General features: G+C 38.0%; 1 protein-coding gene across 5 annotated transcripts in view; it reads left to right on the top strand.

The window, feature by feature from the left end:
* Positions 1 to 23,041, top strand: part of SLC7A2 (solute carrier family 7 member 2) — a 53,724-nt gene that overhangs the window by 18,260 nt on the left and 12,423 nt on the right. For 4 of the 5 annotated variants that reach the window (XM_056333447.1, XM_056333466.1, XM_056333425.1 and 1 more), the window contains 3 exons: positions 18,138 to 18,528; positions 19,785 to 19,940; positions 22,746 to 22,911. In XM_056333447.1, coding sequence (XP_056189422.1) covers positions 18,138 to 18,528; positions 19,785 to 19,940; positions 22,746 to 22,911 — 713 coding nt within the window. Of the gene's footprint in view, positions 1 to 13,018; positions 13,127 to 18,137; positions 18,529 to 19,784; positions 19,941 to 22,745; positions 22,912 to 23,041 lie in introns of those variants that run through there. The other variant, XM_056333457.1, reaches the window with a different exon arrangement.

The raw sequence follows: 23,041 nt of genomic DNA, 5'->3' as shown, positions 1-23,041 counted from the left end.
ACTGATGTCCTTCAAGAGTAAACCTATTTTTTCTGCTCTGGTGAGTTCATTCATTTGCTGTTGCCTGCCCTTAAACATCCTTTTAGAAGAATTCCTGACTGCTGCACACTTGTCTGCAGTTTGTGGTGGGTTTTATAATTCCCATCAAAAAAGCCCTCTTTTAAATGTCAGTTTTGAAGATAACATATCAGTTCTAATGCTTGGGATATAATACATTTTTTAAAATTTCTCTTTATGATTGTAGGGAATTTCATAGTGAATTACGTCCAACTGCAGCCTTGTGAAGTCTTAGCCTTCCTGCTTCACCTCAGACCCAATAACCTGAAAAAATCATGTTGTTATTAATGGATGAAGCATGGACTAGTAATTGCTGCATTTTTGTCCACATTTTTTCCTCTCTTTACCAAGATGTGTATAGATAATGTTTCAGGTTGTTCAGTACCAGACGTTGAACTCTGGATGCTTTGTTTGAGAAGGCTATATAAAATTTGTGAAACTGGACGTATTTAGGTGCTTTGCCTTATCACTTCTAGACTTCAGCAGAGAAATGCTGAAGTGCAACAGTGATTTTTTCCCTCTGCTATCATCAAAGTATTTATTTGCTTTTCTTTTGATCATTAGAATTCCGTTGTATTTTTTTGGAACCAAGACAAAGAATTCTTCTTATAAACTTGAAGCAATTTAAAATATTTTAAAAAACATTTTCATAGTGGAGCAATTATTGTATCTCAGTAGTTTCCTGTCTGATGAATTTCTCTACTTATATTTGTCTAGTACAGGGCTCTAGGTTAAAATAAAAACAAACAAAAAAGCTAACAAACAAAATTCTTTAAAATTTCTTCTGAGGTGAGTTTTATTTTTGAAATGAATACTTAAAATTGATTATTTAAATAGAATGTGTTCTGTGGTGGCTTTTGATATTCTAATCTACTGAGGAAAATATTAAAATTTGAAAATGGCTTTACTCAAGCAAATTTTCAAATTTATTAAGATGCTTCTGGGATTGTTTTAACCTGTACTGAAACAGGTAGAACTCTCTACTGCTTTTCGAAGAACACATGTCACACCAGACCACCTTTCTCTTCTGGCTTTATCATAAAATAGGCATAGTTATAGCTAAACAGGGCGGTCAATAATGATACATTCCATGACACCTTTCAGTACATGTTGAAAATCATGTATTGCAAAATTACAGTGGCATTTTGTCTGGGTCTCATTTTACTAACAATGCATCCAGTTCACTTTTCATTTTACACAATGGACTCTGGCACCAACTGATAATGTGTCTGAAAGTTACTATTGGCATGTGATACTGTTTGCAGACTACTTCTGGAAAAAGCTTACTATTTAGATGGATATGCATGATATTTCAGTGCACAAAGAACTATGTTTTCATGAGGACTATAGTTAAAGAGAAGGATATTTCCATAAAAAGATGTCCAGGCCACCCTAGTGGGTCTATAAAAAAATTTAAGATGCGGCTGTTCTTTGCATGTATTAATTTAAGAAGGCAGAAAAGAATGAACTTAGCATGTATGTGAAAAAAAAGGCCAAGATAAAAGGGAAATACAAGAAAGTAACTGGACGTTACGGGTGTTCAAGGACAGGGAGTGTTTGATTCTGCTTTAGCCTTTTCAGCTGCTGGAAACGAGTTCTGCATAAGAAATGCACGTGTTGCTGGGTGTGTTTCTAGGAACAGGAATCGGGAAGCAGTAGTCTGACAACTGTATGCCAAAGTGCCATTTTCTGATGGCCATGCAGAAAGCAATGCAGAAGTGAAAAAGGATCTTAGCCAAGGTATACTTTCTGACAAACAGATTATTAGCTAAGTTTTTAGGTTATACCTTCAATTATACCTTCATGTTCTAATAGTGCTTCTATGAGGAATGTGTAATTACTCTTTGTGCCAAATTTTTCTTGCATTATGAAAGCATATATCATTTACAAATGGTGCTAACCTATTAATCAGATTCGATAAAAATCAGTAAGTTGGTGAAATATTCCATCTAGTACTAGTAAGCGAAGTGGTGACATTTCAGAATTAGAAGTAATTTCTATGGCATTTTGCCACTCAATATTTTACCCAAAAGGGGTTGTGCGTTCTAGTTACTCTCTTAAACAAGAAGGTATTAGATGTCAAAAGCTTTTTTCAAACAGGTTGGTAAAATGCGACATCTTTCCTGGCTCTAATTTCCCACAAGGTTACCCTAGTTCACTGCATTTCAACTAGCAACCTGTTACTGGGTTTAGCCCTTGAGACGGTGAACCTCTCCTGGCCACCTTTTTATCCTGGAGCAAGTAAAGAATGGTTTGTGGCCAGATCCTGCCTCTACACAGACAGCTGGAACTCAAGTTGCTGCCACTGCCTCCAGAACTCATGAGAAAGTGAGGGAGGAGGACAGTATTATTCCAAAATTGTGATCCAGCCATAATAACAATGAAGGCTGGGCCACCCAGAAATAAGCTGTCCTTTTGCATAGTAGGCACTGAGAAGCAATCCAAGAAACACTGTCGTTTGCACTCACGCACACACACAACCGCCCCCCCCCCCCAGACAATATGTAGAAGGATATCTCTTTGGTGATAACTAGTCTAGTTATTTGCAGTGTCTGGACTTTTGGGGACCTGGCTTGTGCACTTGGGGTGTTTGTTGGGTTTTTTTAAGCAAAAAGATTTGGCTGTATTAGGATCTAGTGTTCTATGGGGTTTTTCCCACAACTTATTCACAGCATGGCTCAAGATGAGGCTAATTTTTGTATAGATTTAGAAAAAGCAGTTGATTTGGGAACAGAGTAGGGGAGAAGTATCTTGTTTCACTTATTTAAGTGGATGATAAAAACAAAGATGTGAACATGCAGTTAAGGAACAAATATGAGATAATTTGGTAACTAAATGTATTTGATGTTCTGTATTGCTAATGTTCAATACATACCAGTTAGAGGAGGATGTCTGAGGAAATTCATAATCACCTATGTGACACGCCCTTGACCTTCTCAGTCAGAAGTTGGTCATGCATTTGGGATCACTGGGGGCAGCAAGGGAAGAAAGTGACTGAGGGGAGGAGGTGGTATAAAATGTTTATTGAGATGTTCCGTGTTCACTGAAGATAGAATAAAAAGTTACAAATTTATGGGGCTTTCTGTTGCCACAACAGAGTGAAATTGGAAAACTGGATTTCACTCAGTCTTCATGTGGGGAAAGTGATGGGCTGGCCCAACCACTTTCCAGATGCTGTGTGATCCAAATTATCCTGAAAACACATCTACAAGTGTAAAGTATTTTGCACTGCAGAGCACTACAACTATTTTACTGCAAGCAACACTTACGTGGTTTGTTCCTCTGTGCCATTTGGTAGCCAGTGGAGTAGCTTCATAGGTACAATAAATGCAATTTAATGTTCAGATGACTTTTGATTGTTATGGGCCTACTGGAAAAACTGTGGAACTGCTAAGGTGCTAGCTTTTCCAGTACCCTCCAGGTAATTTATATTGAAGATAAAGTTTCACGTAAAGAACCATCATGCTTTCTGACAGGAAGTACAATACATACGTGCACACACACAAGTTGGGCTTTGTCATTTATTATTTTCAGAATAATCACTTTATGAACCTATGCTTGTGCTTTCGTACATGGTTTTTTATGCTCTGCTGAAATGACTCTCCTGCTCTTGCTAAGCCTGTTCTGGATTTATACAAAGAGAAGATCTGGTTTCTTCAGGCAGACTTGCCAACGTTTCAAGCTTTATGCATTAAGTCAGCGCTGCATAGATCTGTGAAGCAGCAGCCTTCATCATGGTTATGCAACTGTCATGCATAGCTGTGATCTGATTAAGATACAAAATTATACTTCTTTCCTAAGGGAAGTTCACAGAGGGTTTTCTGCTTATCTTCAGAAGATGCTGAGCAGGGCTTTGCTGTCTGCAGTGCTCTCTTATGTGGCAGAATGGAGCACTTCAGCCTGTGCTAGTGTATGCTCTCTGGAAGGCTGCAGCACGTGGTTAGGCTAACATAGGGTCACATCCCGTAGCTGTTGGTCAGCCACTGGGAAATCGGTGATCAAGATCCCAGTGTGACTAGCAATGTCAGTGTTTGATTGTGCTGTATTTTGAAGTCTTGGTCATGTTTTACCTGTGAGATGTTATATGCATTCAAGATGTTTATTGACTTGCTTAAAAAAACCTGAGAAATTTGAAAACGTTTTCAGAAAATTACCTAGTTGAAGGTTATAATTTTCTTCAAGCTCTGTTCCTGATGCATTAAATGTAGTGGTTCTTTTTAAAGCCAAGAATGAGAAGGGAACTCTGGCATTTGTTGCCTCAGTTATAAATACTGTTGGGTGTTGGGATTTATATGATCTTGACAGGGACAGCTTATATTCAGAATGTCTGGCCAGAGTGTCTACATTTAATGTCAAAAGGTAATGCTTTGTAAAAGGGTTGCTATAGCAACTTTGCAGTGACATTATTTTGGGGATTTCATGTTTGGGTGCAGAAAGTACACCCAAGGAATGTGCGGTGGGCTTACCGCCACTAACTTCAGAACACAGGATGCTGTTTAACGCTTCTGGGAGTAAGCCTTGCCAGATGGAGCTTATTTATATTGTGTCAACTGACTATTCCTGTTTATGTTGTTTTGTATTGTTCTGATATATAAGCCTAAAATACACCACAGCAGTGCACTTAGCGCACTGGTTCTGCCTCGGGTGAGTGATGTCTGCCAGCAGTGTTGGGCTCATCACAGTTCCATTTTCACACAAAATAGAAGCAAAATACTTCTCTGATTTAATAAAGTCCAGTACATATCCAGCAGTGGATCCTACTTTAAATACTTCACCATTATTTCAGAGCAATATTTGGTTGCAAAGATTTTTCAAAACCTTTATGTACTAATATCTTTAATTCTTTCCACCTTTGACTTAAGGTAAATGTAATATTGAATATAAACGATATGTGAATCTAATTCTTGGATTTCTGTAATCAAGAGAAAGCAAACTTGGCTTTTAAAAACGGTTATAATTGGCAGATAATTAATATGTACCTCATTTTAGATGTTCCATTCTGAGAAGGTTGTGACATCTCGATTAGGTGACCTGTTTTTTTGGTGGGTTTTTTTTTTTTTTTTTTGTAATCCCTTTAAGATTGCATCTTTTCCATGTGCCATACAAAGTCATATAGAAACAAGAAAGATATGTAATAGGAATTCCTTCCCTTCCCACCATGCTTTGTGATACTTTTGTAAGCAAAGCTATTTCCAGTATCATCCATGATTTCTTTTAGTCTTAAATTAGATATAGCCATCCTTTCTCTCTTCTCCACAACCTGTGCTTCCTTCCTTGGCCCCCATAGAAAAATGGGGAAAAGTCCACTTTTTCATATACAATTGAGTTATTTTGAAAACTTTTCAATAAATTGATACAGAAAAATAACTGTACTTTTTTTTAATCAAAAAGACTCACTGGAGCCCATTAGCGTATGGTGCACTGGTCGAATGGGCCAAGAGGTGCTGTGACGATGGGACTGGGCAGCCTCAGTGGAGCAGGAGTCCCTGAAGCTGATACCACTTCTGCCATCAAACCAGCTGTCTGAGGCTGGGAAGGGAGGAGACAAATGAGGTGAATCATTTTTTCTTTGCTTGATTTCCACTCTTACACCATGAAATTAGGCTACTTTTTGGGCTGTTGAGCTGTTCTCTTTGTGGCTCCGCTGTGGAAGTGCACAGCAGCACACAGCCAAAGCCATTCAAAAAATATGTAGATGTTATAGAAATTTTAGAAGCCACCTCAGGAGTTTAGGCATGTGAAAGGGTATGATTTCTACTTTAAAATCAGTGTCTATGTGCCTCTTAGAGAATCACCAGCTTTTGTGCAAATCAATGCAATTATCAGCAGGAAAAGGGTTGAGATTTAATTTTGATCCTGAAGTTATTGCTTGTGTCTTTCTATTAGCAGAGAAAAAAATAGTTCAGGACTGTATTTTGTAAGCTTCTCTACTAATTTGTCAGGGGTTTAGTTTTTTTATTTTGTCTGGTTTTGAAGAGGACAGAATAGATGGAATTGATCTGTGTTAGCTTGTTAAGAGGCTTTTGCTTATGTCTTACACAAGAGGCTGTCACGGAAAGTTAGTAACCATGGGGTGAAAGGTAAGCCCTGTTACTGATTAAAAACAGATTAAAAAAGAGTAAATAAAAACAGCTACCTTCATATCATTTTTGCAGGTGTTTTCCAGCATAGAAAATGATTGTTAATGATATACCTCAGGAATGAAGTAGAAACAGAGTTAATAGAAATTTTCTGGACAAAATTGTTTTTTATAGGAAGACTGAATGTTCATTACAGATGGTAACTGGAAAAATCTCCCTTTTTTGATACAAGAAAAAAATAATGGTTTTAGCCATTCCAATTGAAAGATTTTTAAAGAAAAGCAAACCTAATAAAAACTGTCAAAAACCCCTCACAAACATTCCTGCAACAAGAAAAAAATCAAAGTAAACTGAGAAAAGAGATTATTTGGCGGGAGGAAAGAAAGAGTAAGTTGAAAGATGACTGTCTTATACTGTAGAAGGTCTGGGAAATAAATTTTCAGTTGATTAATTCAGGTAATGAAGAAAGTGATAACTAGAACAAGGCAACCTTAAAAAAATATAAAGGAAACACATTCAAAACAACAAAGTACTACTTTTATAAATAATGATATAACTTAATAATAAATAACTTGGAGCACCATTGTTTGGGTAAAAAGCTTGTGAAGTTGGGGAGGGGTGTTAAGTTTTGAGATTTAAGTACTTTTTTTAAATGTCAGCTGATTTACTTATGCTAGGGTAATTACTATGAAATGTGCCTAATTACCTACCTAAGTTGCCATTAGAAGAAAAGACACATGGTCAGTAGTATGTTACCACACATTTGTCTCAAACACGGACTGTCATTGGAAATGGAATACTTTTTTTTTTTTTTTTTAAGTTTGCTTCAGTTTGAGATGTGAGTTCCACCAGCCTTATGGAAAAGCAGAATAAGATGTTATCCAGTAGCTTACATCTCAAAAAATGCACAAGGTCTTAGTACTTTGTTTTCTGGTAGATCCTTCTCCTTGCCCTTGTTAAAAGACTGTAACTTTGTGCCTCTGATGAAGAAGTGTGCTCACGCCTTGACTAGCCTGTGGTTCCTTCCTCATGCTTCCTCCCAAGCCACAGGATGGACCTGTGTCTGATGTTCCTTTCCCAGGTTTCTGGGGAGATTCACGACCATTTCAGCCTTGGCAAGACATGGCATTGCATTTTATTTTCAGTTACAGATCAAGTCTTAGTTTTAACTTCTATTTTCTTGGCTCTTCTTTGTATATATTATAAATGTTTCCATCTGAATTTCCTATTTATATTTATCCTGTATTCAAGGTGTGGATTTGGGTCAAAAAAGAATGTTTGGAATATTGTTGTGGTTGTTTTTTTTCTACAGAGTATAGCTTTAGCTACTTTCCTTCTCCAAGACTTCTCCAAAATTCTGATTTTAGACTTGGGGGACTGTGACTCAGCACTACAAATATTTTCTTTAGACCCTTGGGGATATTTGAAATTCAACAAATGATAGCTAGTAGCTGCTTGGGACATGCTTAACATCAGGTTAAATGACTCATTCCTGGGTCAAAATAACTAGTAGGAATCTGTGCTAGTGTAGCCCTTCTTGTTATATATGAAACGTAAGTTTGTAGATTTATTCTGCCTGTATTAGTCTAAGAGTATATGATTATTTTTAATAGGATTTATTACATTTATCTTACAGAAGGTCAGGGTTTGAGGTGTTTTTATAAGTACAAAGTGAAGGAGATTTATTAAAGTTGAGGGAATTATAAGTGATGATTTTATTTTAATCTGCAGAACAATCTGGAGGAGCTAGATTCAGTAATCTGCCTAAACCATGAAAAGCCATCTTAAATTAATAAATTTATATTTTAAGAAATAGGAAGCCCTTTAAAAAGTATTGAATTGTTATTTATTCTCTTCAGAAATGACCCTGTCATAACGTTATAGAGATAGCCTACATTACTGATTATCTTTATTAAGATTCCTTTTCTCTCCTACATGTTAATGATCATCTTGTGTGGTTTAGCACATAAATTGCACTAGTTTTAATTTTTTGTGGTAATCTGAATTTTTATTCTCAGAACCACTGAGATGCTAATTATTTATCTTGACATAGGAAAGATTCTTGCTGGCACTTGATGAATCCTTTTATGAATACTAGTGTGTCTTCTCAAAATGCATCAGAGTTGCACAAACTGCATAAACCGTATTTTGGTTTTTTTCTTGTGGATGTCAAAAGATATGTTTGTTACAGTCAGCTGCAAAGTCCTGATTTCCAAGGCAAAGCATCACATGCTATACAGAGCGCCATCGAGGAACTGGAACGGCTCACTAAGGCCCCAGTCCTGCAAGCACTTTTGTTCATGTTTAACTTCTGTGTGGTATAAGTAATTGTATGAGCAAGCACGTGGATATGCTTTTGCAAAGTTAGCACCTCTAGTTACGTAAAACTCCACAGCTTTTTGGTCCGTTGCTGCAAGGCTGTATCTGTGAGACAAGTCAGATTCAACAGCTGAGCAACTTTTTAATCAGTTTGTCATATGGGCTTCTGCAGTACTTTATTTCAGTCTGTGCAAAAGTTTCACAAATTAATGGAGTTTTGTTTTTTTTTTTTAATTTAAAATTTCCTGAGCATGAATTTCCACATAACTCTATGAAGATATGTTCCTAATCTTTTCACACTGAGAGAAAGTCTTAGACAAAGTCTTATTTTCCTTTCACAGGAAAATAAAATCAAAGAGTTTTCTCTTTCGGTTCATTCCCTCTAATGTGGCCAGCTGTTTCATGGCAAGAAGAGAATTTCTGATCCACTTTATGGAAAGATTGTGCTGCAAAAGTCCTTGGGACAAGTTGGAGAACTGTTGGATGAGGCACTTCAGATTAATCCAAACATGATATAGTTGCTAAGGAGCAGAAAAGAAGTCTCTAAAGCCAGAACCTAAGCCGTAAAGTAATGTTGTTGGTGAAATTGTAGCTGGAAACAACCTGGGAGCCAAAGTGGACTACACAAAGTGGATGTATGACAGCTCTTTTCTGGAGAGAAGTCGTTTGTCCGGGAGAGAAACTGGGTATGCTGTTGCAGGTGGCTGCCTCCAGGCAGCACTCTGTGTGCTCAGTCTGGTCTACAGTGCCTCAGATCTGGCGTCCTTCACTGGTACCCTACCAGACCCCGTACCTTCATGAACACCTCTCTGACGCTGCTGTTTCACACATCCTGTGGCACACAAATACACCTTTCAGCTAGATCTACGCAAGCGCCGCTCCGCTGGGTGGCAACATGGTCTTCTTGTAGTTTCCAGTATGCATGACTGAAAGCACACGCAAAATCTGAGTCCCACAGGACCTCTGAGCCAAACACTACATAGTGGGGATGTACTGATCTGCCCCATGGTGCTCTAGATCTAGGCGGAACAGATGCAGGCTATTTTCTTTCAGCAGCCAGTGTACTCCCTGCCTCTTGGCTGGGAGCCAGGGATGGTTCTGGGTTTGAATGCCTTTAGCAGCGAGCGTAGCTGCTGGGTGCTCCTTAGGAACTCAAACGAACCGCAGCAGCAATGCTTCTAGCTGTCTTTGTAATGATCCGTAAATTTACTGCTGTTACCAGGGTTGAATTGTTACCACAGCCAGGTGATAGCTCTGAAGGAATGAGAAAGTGCAGTTGTGAGTGACTTTCCAACCCTGTGGATGTCAGTAGAGTTTCTATTGTTAATTTAAAGAATGAGGAAGACATTTTGAACTGATTTATACAGCTTCTGAAGGATTTGAACTTTCAGTGTCTGTAGCAAATCTGTACCATAAGGTCAAGAATAAAAATGAAGAGAGGCAGAAAGCAAAGAGGGATCCAGGTAATGCTGAATTTTACTTTCTATAATCTTGTTTCTGGCATTTCCCATAAAAGGAAGATCCACTTGTGAAGAGGTAATCCCAGAGAGGCTGGTGCCTCAGTTAGAAATGGTACCAAAGAAAGTTTTGGGAGATGCTGCAGTTACATGGATGAATAAATAACTGCTCATTTTCCAGTTTTCAGTGAGATGTACTGGAAGTGGATTTTTGCAAACTCTAGAAATCTTACAGTACATTCACTGGATTGGTAGTTAAATATGGTGATTGCCGTGTATATTACGGCACTTGCGGACAAACAAATTAGAGTAATAATTTGCATGGTTACATTTCTATTCTGTTTGGGGACTAAATCTATGTAAGATGTAGTGATGGTGCTCTAATGTGAAATAAGAGTGGTGGGGTTTTTTTTCTTCTTAATTGTACTGTGAATAAATTGAAAGAGTGAGAGAGATGCAGTGGGTACTGAAAAAAGATCCACAAAAAAAAGGTTAAAATGTAGGGAAAATATTCATTGTGGGAAAGTGTGAACAATTCTTGTGGCATTGGTGTTGTGTATTGTTGGGAGAGGAAGGGTTAGTCCATTCTGTCATTACTGTCTACTTCTTTCTGTTTCCTAATTCAAAGTCCTTATTTTGAATCAAATCCTGACCCCATTGATATAATTTGGAATTTTGCTGTTGGCTTCAGTCTGACCAGGTTTGTGTATTTAATACCAAGAACTGTTTGACTTGCTCTGTGAATATGACATGTCCTGGACGGCTCTGTGTTAATTCTTCACAGTGGAACAGGTTTTGAAACAATGCTTGTATATAAAATGTCCATAAAATATTTTACAGGCTTTTTATAGATGTTATAGGAAGAACTATGATTACAGGGAAATAATATGTTTACAGGAATGCAAATTTGAAATTAAGCTACTGTCTTAAGCTTGTTCTACCTTCTTGGAAATACAGAATTCCAATTCCGCTGTTCAAATTTGGGCCCATGCCCCTGTTACAACCATAGCTCTATGGTCTACATAGTTTTCAGTTCTGTGGCCACATTTAGAAAGTAGCTGACAGTAGTTGTCAAGGTTTGCTTTTTTTTTTTTTTGTTTGGTTTTAGGGGTTGGTTGATATTGGTTTGTTAGTTTTGGTTTGTTTGGTTTTTTTGCTTGAAAGTGCTGAATGGTCTCTTATTAATAATAAAGCCACCTGGGAATTATTTACATATTATTTGCATGATTTACAGTAGCTCCAGCTCCAGGAGTGACATTAATTCATAGATCAGCCCAGTACAGTGCAACATTATTAACCTGGCAGGAGTCTACCAGAAACATTAAAGCAGAACACCAACGCCAAGCCAGCCTCACGCTCAGCTGTTCTGTAGGGGGATATCCTGCCCTGATACTGTGGGGAAGGGATGCCTGAGAAAAGCTAACTCTTAGAAGTCAAGTGGAAACGGAGTCTCTATATTCAGCAGATTATGAGGCAGTGACAGCTTCTACTTTTTTTTTAAAGTGGAAGGGATGTTTTCCATGATTAAGCAATAAATCACCTAATTTATGCATTAACGATTCCTGGTGGATCTACATGGTTGGAAATGATTCAGAACTGGTCTTGAGGATGTTAACTAAAATCCACATGAGTAATTCTCAAATCATTCATGGACTTGCTAGAGAGTGATCGTTTGGGAAAAAAATGCCTGGATATTGTCATGGTTGAGAGTGATGCTCCTTAAAAGTTATTTCCATGTATTTCCACACAAGAAACCTAACCTGTTTAGCAGCTTGCACCGGGTATTAACTGTGAAAGAGATAAAGTTTGTATTTAACAAGGATGAGGTCAGCATGAGGGGAAGAATGGGTATTGTTATCATTAGTTTTCAACAAATGACCTTTTCTCCTCACCTTTTTGCACTTTTAAGACAAGAATAGCCTTGGATAATGTAAGAAATGACATCTGGACTACTGGTCTTGAAATATGTCCCACCCCTGTGGAGCACACTCTTCTTGGAGGCATTTCTCCTTGGATCTGGGAGAGATGAGGAAACGTATTTGTCCCTTGCATGTGCTTGCGGGAAGCGGGACTTTTCGTAAGGGAAAGAAGAGGGGCCTTCTGTGCTCCTGGAGTGCTGGCAGACTCTACACTCGGGGGAAAGTAAAAGCTGAAAGCAAGTTGCAAGGGACTGCCACACCATGCATGTTTTTCTCTATTTTCTCAGGAAATACTTTTTTAATGAAGAGAAGCATAAGGCTTTTCTCTGCAAGGCTCATATTTTCAGTGTCCTCTGAACAAAAAGAGATACTGAAACACAAGTGTTTTAAAGGGAAACAACATGCCATGAGTAATGTTGACTGGAAATGCTACTACGTGTTTGGGGTGGGGTTGCCTGCCATTGGAAGTAATAAAAATACAGCTGTATATTATCCATTGGAGTTTGGTTTATTCTGGAAGCTAATTTTTAAGAAACTAAGGGTTATTTATTGGTTGTGTCACATAAATATTTGGACTGTTCTAATTCCAGTCTTCAGCATTTTTACATTTCAAGCCATGTAAAGGAGAACAATATACATGGGACATCTACACTTATTCAACAGAACGGGCTCTAACCGGACTCTGTAAATATACTGTCTTCTGTGCTGCATATTCTTCTAAAATTTACACAGCAAAACCAGTTTTCATGCTAGGCTGTTGCATTCAGGTCTCAAAGCATGGCGAAGTAGCCTTCAATATGCTTCAGAGCCTGTTTATTTTTCACAAGGGCAATGGGGAGACTTTGCTTTTGCAGTATGATGTTCACGTTTTTGCTTTTCCTTCAGGATGTGTAAAAAAAGACCCTGAGGACTGTGTGGTGGCTACCTCACCAGAGTGTACATTTTGTGTGCAAGCACGTAGGTGTGTTTAAATGTAGAAAATGGCATTCCAGTTGGATTTTGTGTCATGAAGACAGTGAATATGATTTTTCTGAGCACCAGCAACACTTTCTCTCTCTTTCCCTCCCTGCCTTAGCTGGGCAAATAGCTGTCCGGCTCGCAGCCCTCCAATCACCCGGGCTGCTGAGCCTCCACCCCTCAGCACCAACAGCTCTCACACCACCTACAGCTGGCTTTAAAAGTAAATATTTTAATAAAATCACTTTCAGTCATTACTCTTCCATTTAAGACGGCAGGAGTTCGGGACTGGGTAAGAGAAGCAGAAGTTGGCCCAGCAGAAGTTGCTCTGAATCAGGTTTGTAATGAAGTTTAGTGCTGAAAGAAGTAACCTGAAAGCAACATAGCTTATCATAGGAAACTTTGCCTTAACATACGTGCTTTCTGAGTAGCAAGAGCTGTGGTATGCAGTATTACATTTAGTTTACATTACATCACTATTGTGTCTCTGCTAAAGTGCAAATTACAGTTCTAATATATAGAAGATGCAATTTATATTTTGCTTCTCAGTCTGACTGAAAGGTGTTTCTGCTTTTGATTGGTAAAGCTTTCTTTTTCTGTTTTATACCTATTAGACTTGTGCTACAGGTGCTGCTTTCCAATTTTAGGGATTTAAGTACTATTTATGTACACTAATTATTCCAAGGCATTAGAAGTTTTGTGAAAACCTTGAGCACAACATCAACTTCTAGAACACTTGCAGCAAAATCATGTAGTCTGTGCATGTGTGTACACACACAAATCATAGTCTAATGTCTTGGTTTGCTTCATCTCTGAATTATTTTACTTTCATATATTATTGCATTAGATCTAATCAGTGCAATACTGCAATTTTGAATAAGGCTAAATGTACTTAAGAGCAAACAAAAATTTTCTCATTAATTCTACAAATGGAAAATATAAAATATAAATTTTTACATTTTTTTTCAGGAAGATGAGGCTGAAGGAAGACTCTAAAAATCTTTATCTAACCAGTATATATTTATATTTTCCCATTTTCAATATGTTACAAACTTACTGGAGTGTTTTCTCCCTAATTAATGTGCTTTTTAAAATGTTAAACTAGTGCACCTAAAATTTATTTTATATTATAGTATATAATATTAGCTCAACAAAATAGTTTGTAAGTAGGATACCTTTAAGTTACTTTTGCTTCAGGAATCTTTAAACATACACCCCAGTAACATTATTAAAACTTTCAGAGGTTTTATATTGCTTTGTAGCAGTTGCTTTCCATATAAGATTTTAATGTTTTTTATTAGAGCTTTTAACAAAAAATGTTGTAGGAAAAGTTGAATGGCAACTGCAGCAAAACTTTGGGTTTTCTCACTTGTAGCTTGGGTTTGATGTGTACTAACTTAAACCATTTATTACACATAATTAAATTAAAGTGTTATTGTCATAGAAGAGCATGATGATACAGAATATAAGTTACTTTTTTGCTCCAGTATCTACCTATTGTTTGCATTTTGTTTTGGAGTAGGAGGCTGTTAGGTTATTTTTACATAGAAAATACTTTGCAAAAATGGTAGATTTTACATGACTCTGAAGAAGTCAAAGGAAATTTAAAGATGAATACAAACTTTGCAGATGGAAACTTTGTGTTTGCAGTTACAAGTTTTTTGATGTAAAACTTTTCCTGCTAGGAGAGGGCTAACAACAGACGACCATTAAATATTCCTGATCACCCATCTGAATGGTATGAATTATAAGGCTGAATTCATCTTCTTGGGTTAGGATTCAGATGTGTAGTGGTCAAGCAGTAAATTATCGGCTTTACAACTGGTGAGGAAAGACTGACCTTAAAGAAGGGTCTATCAGCAGCTACTGTAGAGAAAAAAACACCCAAGACCATAAAAACAAAAGGCATTGCAGAAGAATCTGTGCTTATTCAGGAACTCTGACAAATACCATGACTGTCCATTAGACATGAGGAAGCTTTTGGGCTGTTTTTTTTCCCCATGTTAGATAGATTTGTCCAATTCCTTTTCTGTCTAAATTAAGTCCTCCTGTCCCACCTGTCTTCATTGCGTGCGACTGTAGGGGTAAAACTGTAAACTGCAATGTGGATGGCAATGCAATTCTTTCTAGGGATGTGTTCAAGGAAGATATGGGCTGAACATTGCACCCTTTTTAAGAGTGTGTGGTTGCAGTCCGTGTAAGCTTATCTAGGACAATGCTGCCACCAAAAGGTACGTACACCCAGCTGTTGCCTTCTTTGCTTCTGTAAGTTAGTATTTGAGCGTGAGACGTGCTCAGCCAGTGTTGTGATAAGCTGTCCTTGTGAGCCAGCACAGGTCAGCACTGAGGCAGAGCCCAGGCTGTGCTCTTGCAGTGGGTAATGCATTAAAGGATCTCTTACAAGGGATGCCTCAGGAAAAGGTTACACCTGTCGCTGATTTCTGAAGACACTCTGTCACCACTTACCTATGTCATTTGGTCCTGTGTGGTGGCCAAATGTCATCATAAGGTCATCAGTTCTTCCTGCTGCGCCTTCTTACCGAGTATGAAGTGATCAGTACTGGAGTCTTCAGAGCCAAATCTGAAAGGGGGCCGTGTCTGAGGTACAACACTGCACTTTGCACACAACACCAAAAGTTTTGAAGCAGTGTTCAGACATTGTTTATTGTGCAGAGTAAGTACAGGGAGCAGTGTCTGTTGTTCTGGATTGCAGTGGTCATCATAAAAGGATGTGTGTTCATCAAGTATGTTAGGATGGATATACCTAACAAAGTATGTCTCTCATACGTAGGAGATTTTTTTCCTACAGACACAAAGTTTGTATCTTGAACTTTGTCTTTGGTTGTGCTCCAGTTTTTAAACGGTAAAGGTGAAAGGGTGAGTTTGAGTCAGAACAGGTGTTCTGTTGACTAAGAACAAGTCTTATGGGCTTGTGGCTAGCAAGTGCCAGCCTCCTGTCCTATCCACAGGAATCAGAGAAAGCAGAAACCCCCCTCCCATTTTGTCACAAGGATTCCTTCTCAGAAAACAACATAATATCACCCACCTGGCCACTGCAATAGAAGACCTCACAAACCTTCAGGACTTCTTGTCCCAAAGTGCAAAGGAGCAGAGGAATCCAAGATGCCATTTGAAGAACAAAAGTCTTGGAAACTGTGTAGTGTTCTGAGAACAACGTCTGCCAGAGTTATTTTTTATGTTAATGAAATACCAAATGAACTATCATTTGGGAGGTGAGGGAAATAATTCCTTTAGAAGATACCATGGTTTTGCAACATTGAAATTGCTAAGGTGAAGGGCATGGAGTCACAAGAGCATTGTCCCCTGTCACCATGGGCTATAGCCTAATGAGTATACTAATACAGCATCCTAAGTGATTGCTACAGCTTCAGAAGTGTCATTATGGAAACATAATGGAACAGTGGCCTTGGGAATACTTGTCAAAGTACAGCCCAGGATAGACAAACCTGGCTTTGGGGGACTGAGTGCCTCAGCCTCTGGCCCAAAGGAAGGCTGCTCTTACTGAAGAGTTCAGGAGCTATAGCAGGGCATTTTGCCTGAACAGTTCAGTGTTGGTTCCCCTCAGAAGAGCTTATGGATCTCTTCTGTCTGCTGACACGCACATCATCTCAGTTCTGAAGCTGGTGTGTGAAATCTCCTTTAGTGGATGAAGTCTATGTACCATAGGCAGATACTTACCTCTGGGAGTCCGCTGTATGGACAGCCTAATTGCAGCAGAGCTTTTGGAAACTTGCCTGTCTTGCCTTCTTCCACTGGGTCCTGGGTCAGCTGTCACCTTTCTCATGGGCACGAAGCATCAATGCCCAGAGCTATCCAATTCCATTCACTATCCTTTATTAACTTCCCTTTCCTTAAAAGGGAATGGAGAGGGTTTTTTTTTAAGAACGCTCTTTGAAGACAGAAACGGCCTGTCTGAGTGTACTTGGGGAGCTATTGTAGGAATAAGGAGAAAATGTTTCTACACAGAAATCTCTTTTTCATACCCAAGGGGATTTTTTGAAAGCAATCTCAGTATCAGAATGTCAGTTCTCTTGCTTCTGATTCTTTGTTCTAGGATGAAACACTGTTAAGTGAGCTATCCATCTTGATACAGTCATTGCTGTTAGTGGATTGAACTGTTGTGTGTATAAATGCCCTTTACTGGTCTAGGAAACAGATAGGAGGGAACCTACCTACAGAATATCTTCATCTAAATGAAAAAGATTCTCAATTCCAAGGAGGGTTCCACTTAACAAATCATGAGCAGAGTATAGATATTTATGGTATGAGTTGCAAAGACAAACATCAGTTTGGGGAGATGGCAGATGGTATTGCTTAATTTTTAACAAACTCTTAGTCGTCGACAATACAATTTAAAAAAATACATAAAGATGGACAGAACTTGTACATTAATGCTGCCTCTTTGAGATGTTATGTTCTGCAGTATGCCCACGTACTGTCTCCCAAGCAAATGCTTTGGACCCTCAGGTATCATTTTTTTGAGTTGGGAAGCAGGCTTACTGCTGTTCCTCCCAGCAGGCACCTGTATCCCAGGCCAGGGAAGTGCTGCCCACCTGCTGGCCTCTAGGACCTAGCTGGTCACAAAACCTGAACCGGTGTGCAAGAGCTGATCACACCCCACACTGCAACATGCACTGGGAATATTGAAGAACGGCAGCTGGCAGGGGATGAACGGTTATCCCGTCAGGGTTTTTTAGATGATTCTCAGAGAGAGTTGTATGAGCTTTGTTGTAAAAATAATTAGTTCTGGGAAACTCAGTTGGTGTGAGAGGGAGTAGAAACAATACTTTAATCTGCTTTCAAGCAGTTTTTACTGAAGCAAATTCTAAAAGCAAAAGCCACGTATTTGAAAGCGAAAGGAGATTGCACTGGCTCTGTCAGAATGTTATATTTTAAAGATTTTGCTGTTTATAGCCTTATTGTTGGAGTTTTAGATCTCAAAAATCCCTATTTATGTTGGTGTAGATCCTTATCTTAAAAGTCTTTATGATACATGAGATAATAGGCATCTATTCTGTTTTTGTTTTAGAAATGGTTAAGAAGTGGCCATTAGGAGATAAATAGAAATAATTTCCTCTTTTTTGCAGCTGTGTAATGAACCTAAAGATAATAGATATCTTTCCCTAAATCCTAAAATTAGGAATACTGAATCCCTATTTTTTTTCCTGGGGAAAAAGCACATGCCAGCTTATTTAATGTCACAGAAGAGTGTAAATACATTAATTAGTAGGTGTGATCAAAGTTCTTTATGCAAATACATTTTTTCATTGTTTTTCACCAGTGGCTATGCTACCTTTTATGTACTGTAATTGTTTCGTTTATTTTAGAGCTCTACATCCACCATGTTGCCCTGTGGACCAGCTTTGTCCTTTGTTCGGTGTCTGGTGCGGAAGAAGAATGTCAGTGGTGAAAGTCTTGAGGACTCCAAGTTGTGCCGATGCTTATCAACAGTGGACCTTATAGCCTTGGGAGTAGGAAGTACCCTTGGTGCTGGTGTTTATGTCCTTGCTGGAGAAGTAGCCAAATCCGATTCTGGACCTAGCATCGTTGTTTCTTTTCTCATTGCTGCGCTGGCATCTGTGATGGCAGGTCTCTGCTACGCTGAGTTTGGTGCTCGTGTTCCCAAGACTGGCTCTGCGTACTTGTATACTTATGTAACTGTTGGCGAACTGTGGGCTTTTATCACGGGTTGGAATCTCATTTTATCATATGTTATAGGTAAGCTTATGAACAAACACAGTCCTAAGGGTTTCTGGGATATATCTTGGATATAAGATACAGATTTGCATCTGTCTGTCTCTATACTTAGCTACTGTTGTTTTTTACTCCTGCCAAGATGAAAGAACCAAAGTAATGTGATTAGGTTATTTCCTCTTGTGCATCATCATTGCAAACAGTTTTTTTGCAAGGTAGTTTTGTAAACAGTGTATCTTCAGCAGCATGAAGTGCATACCTTGTATGAAAACTGTATCAGACAGTTCAGTGATGATGCACAAGAATAAATAGAATTTCATTGCTGTCTATGGTCAGCAAGAATAATTTCAGTAAAATCAATAAGCACTTTTTCTTCTGAATTTACACAGCAAGGACATTAACAGGGACCCCATCACTATGGTATTTCACTTCAAGAAAGTCATGATGTTGAAGTACTAACTTGTTACTATAGCCTCATGTTAATTCATTAATGTCCTGTCAGGTAATCCCCATAAAATACAAAGTTGGCCAGATCTGAATAAAATCAATGCTTATATGGCAGATATTCAAATAACTATTTCAGTGCTTTAGCAGTGACAACATTTTTTCGATTCAAAAATGTTTTTTTCCAGAGGTACATGTTCCAAGCATCCATTATTGCCTATAAGCATGCCTAAGTGTATATGTATACCTAACTACAGGACTGTTGCCCAGATCACTACGAAATCAATACACCCAAGCATCATACTGAAGTCTATTTCATGATAGGAGAGCTGTAAAAATAAGGTTGTATTTAGCCATGGCCATGTGCACTCTTCACCAGAAGAGAGTATTAGTATTAAATAATAACTCCAGCAATATACATCTTGCCAGTGATTTTTTGCTTTACTTCCAGGTGGACAAACTTTCCTTCATGTGCTTTCTTAAACTGCTTCCTTTACATTGCTTTATATTCTTTAACATATGCATACGATAACCTTAGAAGTGTCTTCCAGAATGACAGCAGACGTAAATTATCAAGAAATAATGTCTGCAATATTTTGGGAATAAATGAGGTACAAATTTTTATATTTAGTTGTAGAATACAACTACCATTTAACTATATAGAAAAATTATAAGACATTAAAATTTGTCAGCAAAACAAAATCACTGTTTTAACACAAGTTCTGTTTTTTAAATGCAAGTTACAACATGCTTAATTTTATCTCTTTTTTTCAGTGGAAGTAACTGTATCCCCCTGTACATATGCAACCCCCTAACCATGCATGTATTTTATGAAGGTACATCAAGTGTAGCAAGAGCCTGGAGTGGCACCTTTGATGAACTTCTTGGAAAACAGATTGGTCATTTCTTCAGAAGCTACTTCAAAATTAATTACTCTGGGCTAGCAGAGTATCCTGACTTCTTTGCTGTATTCCTGATATTACTTCTATCAGGTGAGACAATATATGGCTTCATATATGCTGGTTGTGATGTTTTACAGACAAAAATGTTACATTGTAGTTTGTGTTTCACCAGAAATACCTTAATAATGTTTAAGAAGTTCAAATGTGCATTTGTATATTGACACAATGACTCTGGGAATTAAATGTGTATAATCAAATTTTCATGTGTATCATCTTCTTTTGTTGAAACTGAGACATGAAATAATTATTCGTCAGTACTTTTTAAATAAACCCCATAATATAGATTGATGGTAACAGGAAAAGCATACACTTCTGTGTGGGTTTTATGCCTTTATCACTGGCGAATGCTTTCAGAGGGACCTTAAGGTTAACTCTGTAGTTTGGTGATGTGACATACTCTCCTTAAATCACAAATTGTGCACATAGTGGGTATTTGTAAGGGTTTTTTTGCCTCTAAATTGTTAACCTATTCCGTACAAAATAACTTTCCCCTTTTTAACTCTTCAAAAGAGTTATTTAGCCTAAAACTGGTTTGAGCTAAAGGGCACTTCAAGGTAGTGGCATAAGCCAACAGGCCAGTTTAAAACCTGAGTAAACCTTTCATGTCTACTCCACTCAGTTTTGTTTCTTTTTCATCTTTACTCATGTATTATGTTTTTAAATCACAAAATTTGACACCTACTGTATACTTTTTGAGGGATCAGAAAGATCAAAAATACTGCAACTTACTTGCATGTTTGCATTTTAACAGTTGCTTTCCACAAGGAAACGTTCTTACTGCCAGCAGGAGTGATGGAAGCAGTGAGTGTATTCTAAAGTATATAGTTTGTTTTCAGCCAATACTAGAAGGATTTCAGTATTCAGTAGAGATCTCAAATATTTTTCATGTTCAGTCTCTCTTTAGATCAAACAAAAGCAGGAGCTTTTCTTCTCTGGAAAGTGAGACTAAGTTATATGGGTATAACCTCCCGTTCCCTTACTCTGGGTGGCTTTGTTGGACTCAGGAAACATTGCTGTTCAACTCTTAATGCTAGAATGAGCGACCAGTGCATCTGATGCTTTTATTAGGTCTCTGTACACGAAAAGATGAGTTCCCACACTTAGGAAGATCAGGGAATTTACTAGACAAGGTTTAGTCCAGCATCCTGCCATGTTTGTGGCTACGAGTTGCCTATAGTACCAGTTCAGACTCTTTAACGTCTTCAGGAGAGATGGGAATGAATGTGGTGCATAGCTGGAACAGACCTTTCTGTTTCACCTCTCCCAAAGGAAGGAGAAAAAAATAACATTTTGAAAAGCAAAGCACTGAAACTCCACAAACCAAAGTATAAAATGCTAGTTCAGATGCTGCCACCTTTTATGTTTTCTCCATTGCCATTGTTGCTTCCTAACATAGGAAGTAGAGATTCTTGACAGAAGAGACTATGTTTCTCCTGGGGTTCACTGCTGCTCCTGAGTTTTCATTGGTGTCCTGTCTTTTCATCCCCACCATCATTCCTTCTTCACTTCTTTTGTGCTTGTGCCACAAATCACCTCTCCAGGTGTCTGTGGTAAGCAGCCAAGCCACCAGTGAATGGACTGGGTAGAACTCGCTGCCGCTGAGAGGAGGGGCAGAGGGGTGGCTCAGGGCTGTGTAGGCTGAGCACGATACAGTAATTGGATTCTGAACTGCACAAAGCTGAATCATAGGAGTAGCAGATGATGTTTTACAGAAAATGTTATGTGCTAAGCAGGAGGGAACGTACACATAAATCTAGTTTGGGGATTATTTTTTCCCTAGAGAAAGGACTTAAAAAAATTTATAACTATGTTTCATACTGCATTAGGCTGATCGAGACATTGCCTTCTTGGGAAAAATTGAGCTGAAGAAAGCATATACCTACTTCCAATAAAAATGCCATTGGTGAAGAAAACTTGAGCAGCTCATATCATAACTTCTTACATTATGATAAGATAGCAAATATCTCATTAGCAGAGTCAGAAATTTTTAAGACATTATTTTGAGAGGCTTAAAATTTTCAGACTTAATCTCTGAATAATGAGGGAAAGCATGTATGTGATATTAGTGGAAACACTGCAAAGAACCTGTGGAGGCTTTCCCATTGCACTTAATTTTCACTGATCTGCTCACTGCCTGCTTTTCCATTAAATTGTTAGTACACTTACAGTTGTTACAAATCTAACTGCACAGTAGGATCCTGTGGCAAACAACAAACTTTCAGATTGTTTAAATGCGCTACTCTGCAACCTAAGGCATGTGTATTTTGTATCAGACTGTTTTCTAGAATCTCTGTGAATCAGTGTTTATGAACAGGAGGCATGCATTTCTTTTAAAGGAATGAATTTAAAGAAATTCTTGATAAGATAGGAAATGGGACTCTTAACTGTGACGGATATGCCCTGAAAAACTTAGAGTGATCAGATTACATTATTAATCCAATAATTTTTCTTATTTGATTAATCTAATGAGTGTTCTGTAAGAAATAGATTCTACCAATCTGTTTTGACTAAGCATAGAATTCTTGTACCTATTTTTGCTCCGTTGCATAAAATAGAGATATGTATTGGAACCTCAGGAAAGCAGTAAGTAACAATTGCTCAAAATACTTAAAGAATGCAATTTTTAAAGTTTTCTGTTTTGTGGTTTCCAACACACTTGCCTGTTGCCACGCTGTCAAAAAGTCTAGCAAATTTGTGCTACCACTTTTTAAAAGTATAAAATCTACTGCTGTTGGTTTAATATTATTCACAGTACTTACAAGTATATCTTCTTTAAAATGCCATTTTATTAGTTTAAGGGACCATTCACATCTATAAAATATTTTTATTTTATAGGTCTTTTATCTTTTGGAGTAAAAGAATCTGCATGGGTGAATAAAATTTTCACTGCCATTAACATCTTAGTCCTACTCTTCGTTATGATTTCTGGTTTTGTGAAAGGAGATGCTGACAACTGGAAAATAAGTGAAGAATATCTCATAAACCTGACTGCAGTAACAGAGTAATGCTTTTTTAAAAAATCAATTTACTTGCTCACAGTCCAAGCAATTTTCTGTTATACTTGCTTTAGTAGTATTGCAGGTAATATATCAATTAATAGCTCTGTGGCTGGGAATGATAAACTTTTTATT

This window comes from Falco biarmicus, chromosome 1 (genome assembly GCF_023638135.1).
Source record: "Falco biarmicus isolate bFalBia1 chromosome 1, bFalBia1.pri, whole genome shotgun sequence".
NCBI classification, from domain to species: domain Eukaryota; kingdom Metazoa; phylum Chordata; class Aves; order Falconiformes; family Falconidae; genus Falco; species Falco biarmicus.
This window is presented reverse-complemented; position numbering and strand designations above follow the sequence as displayed.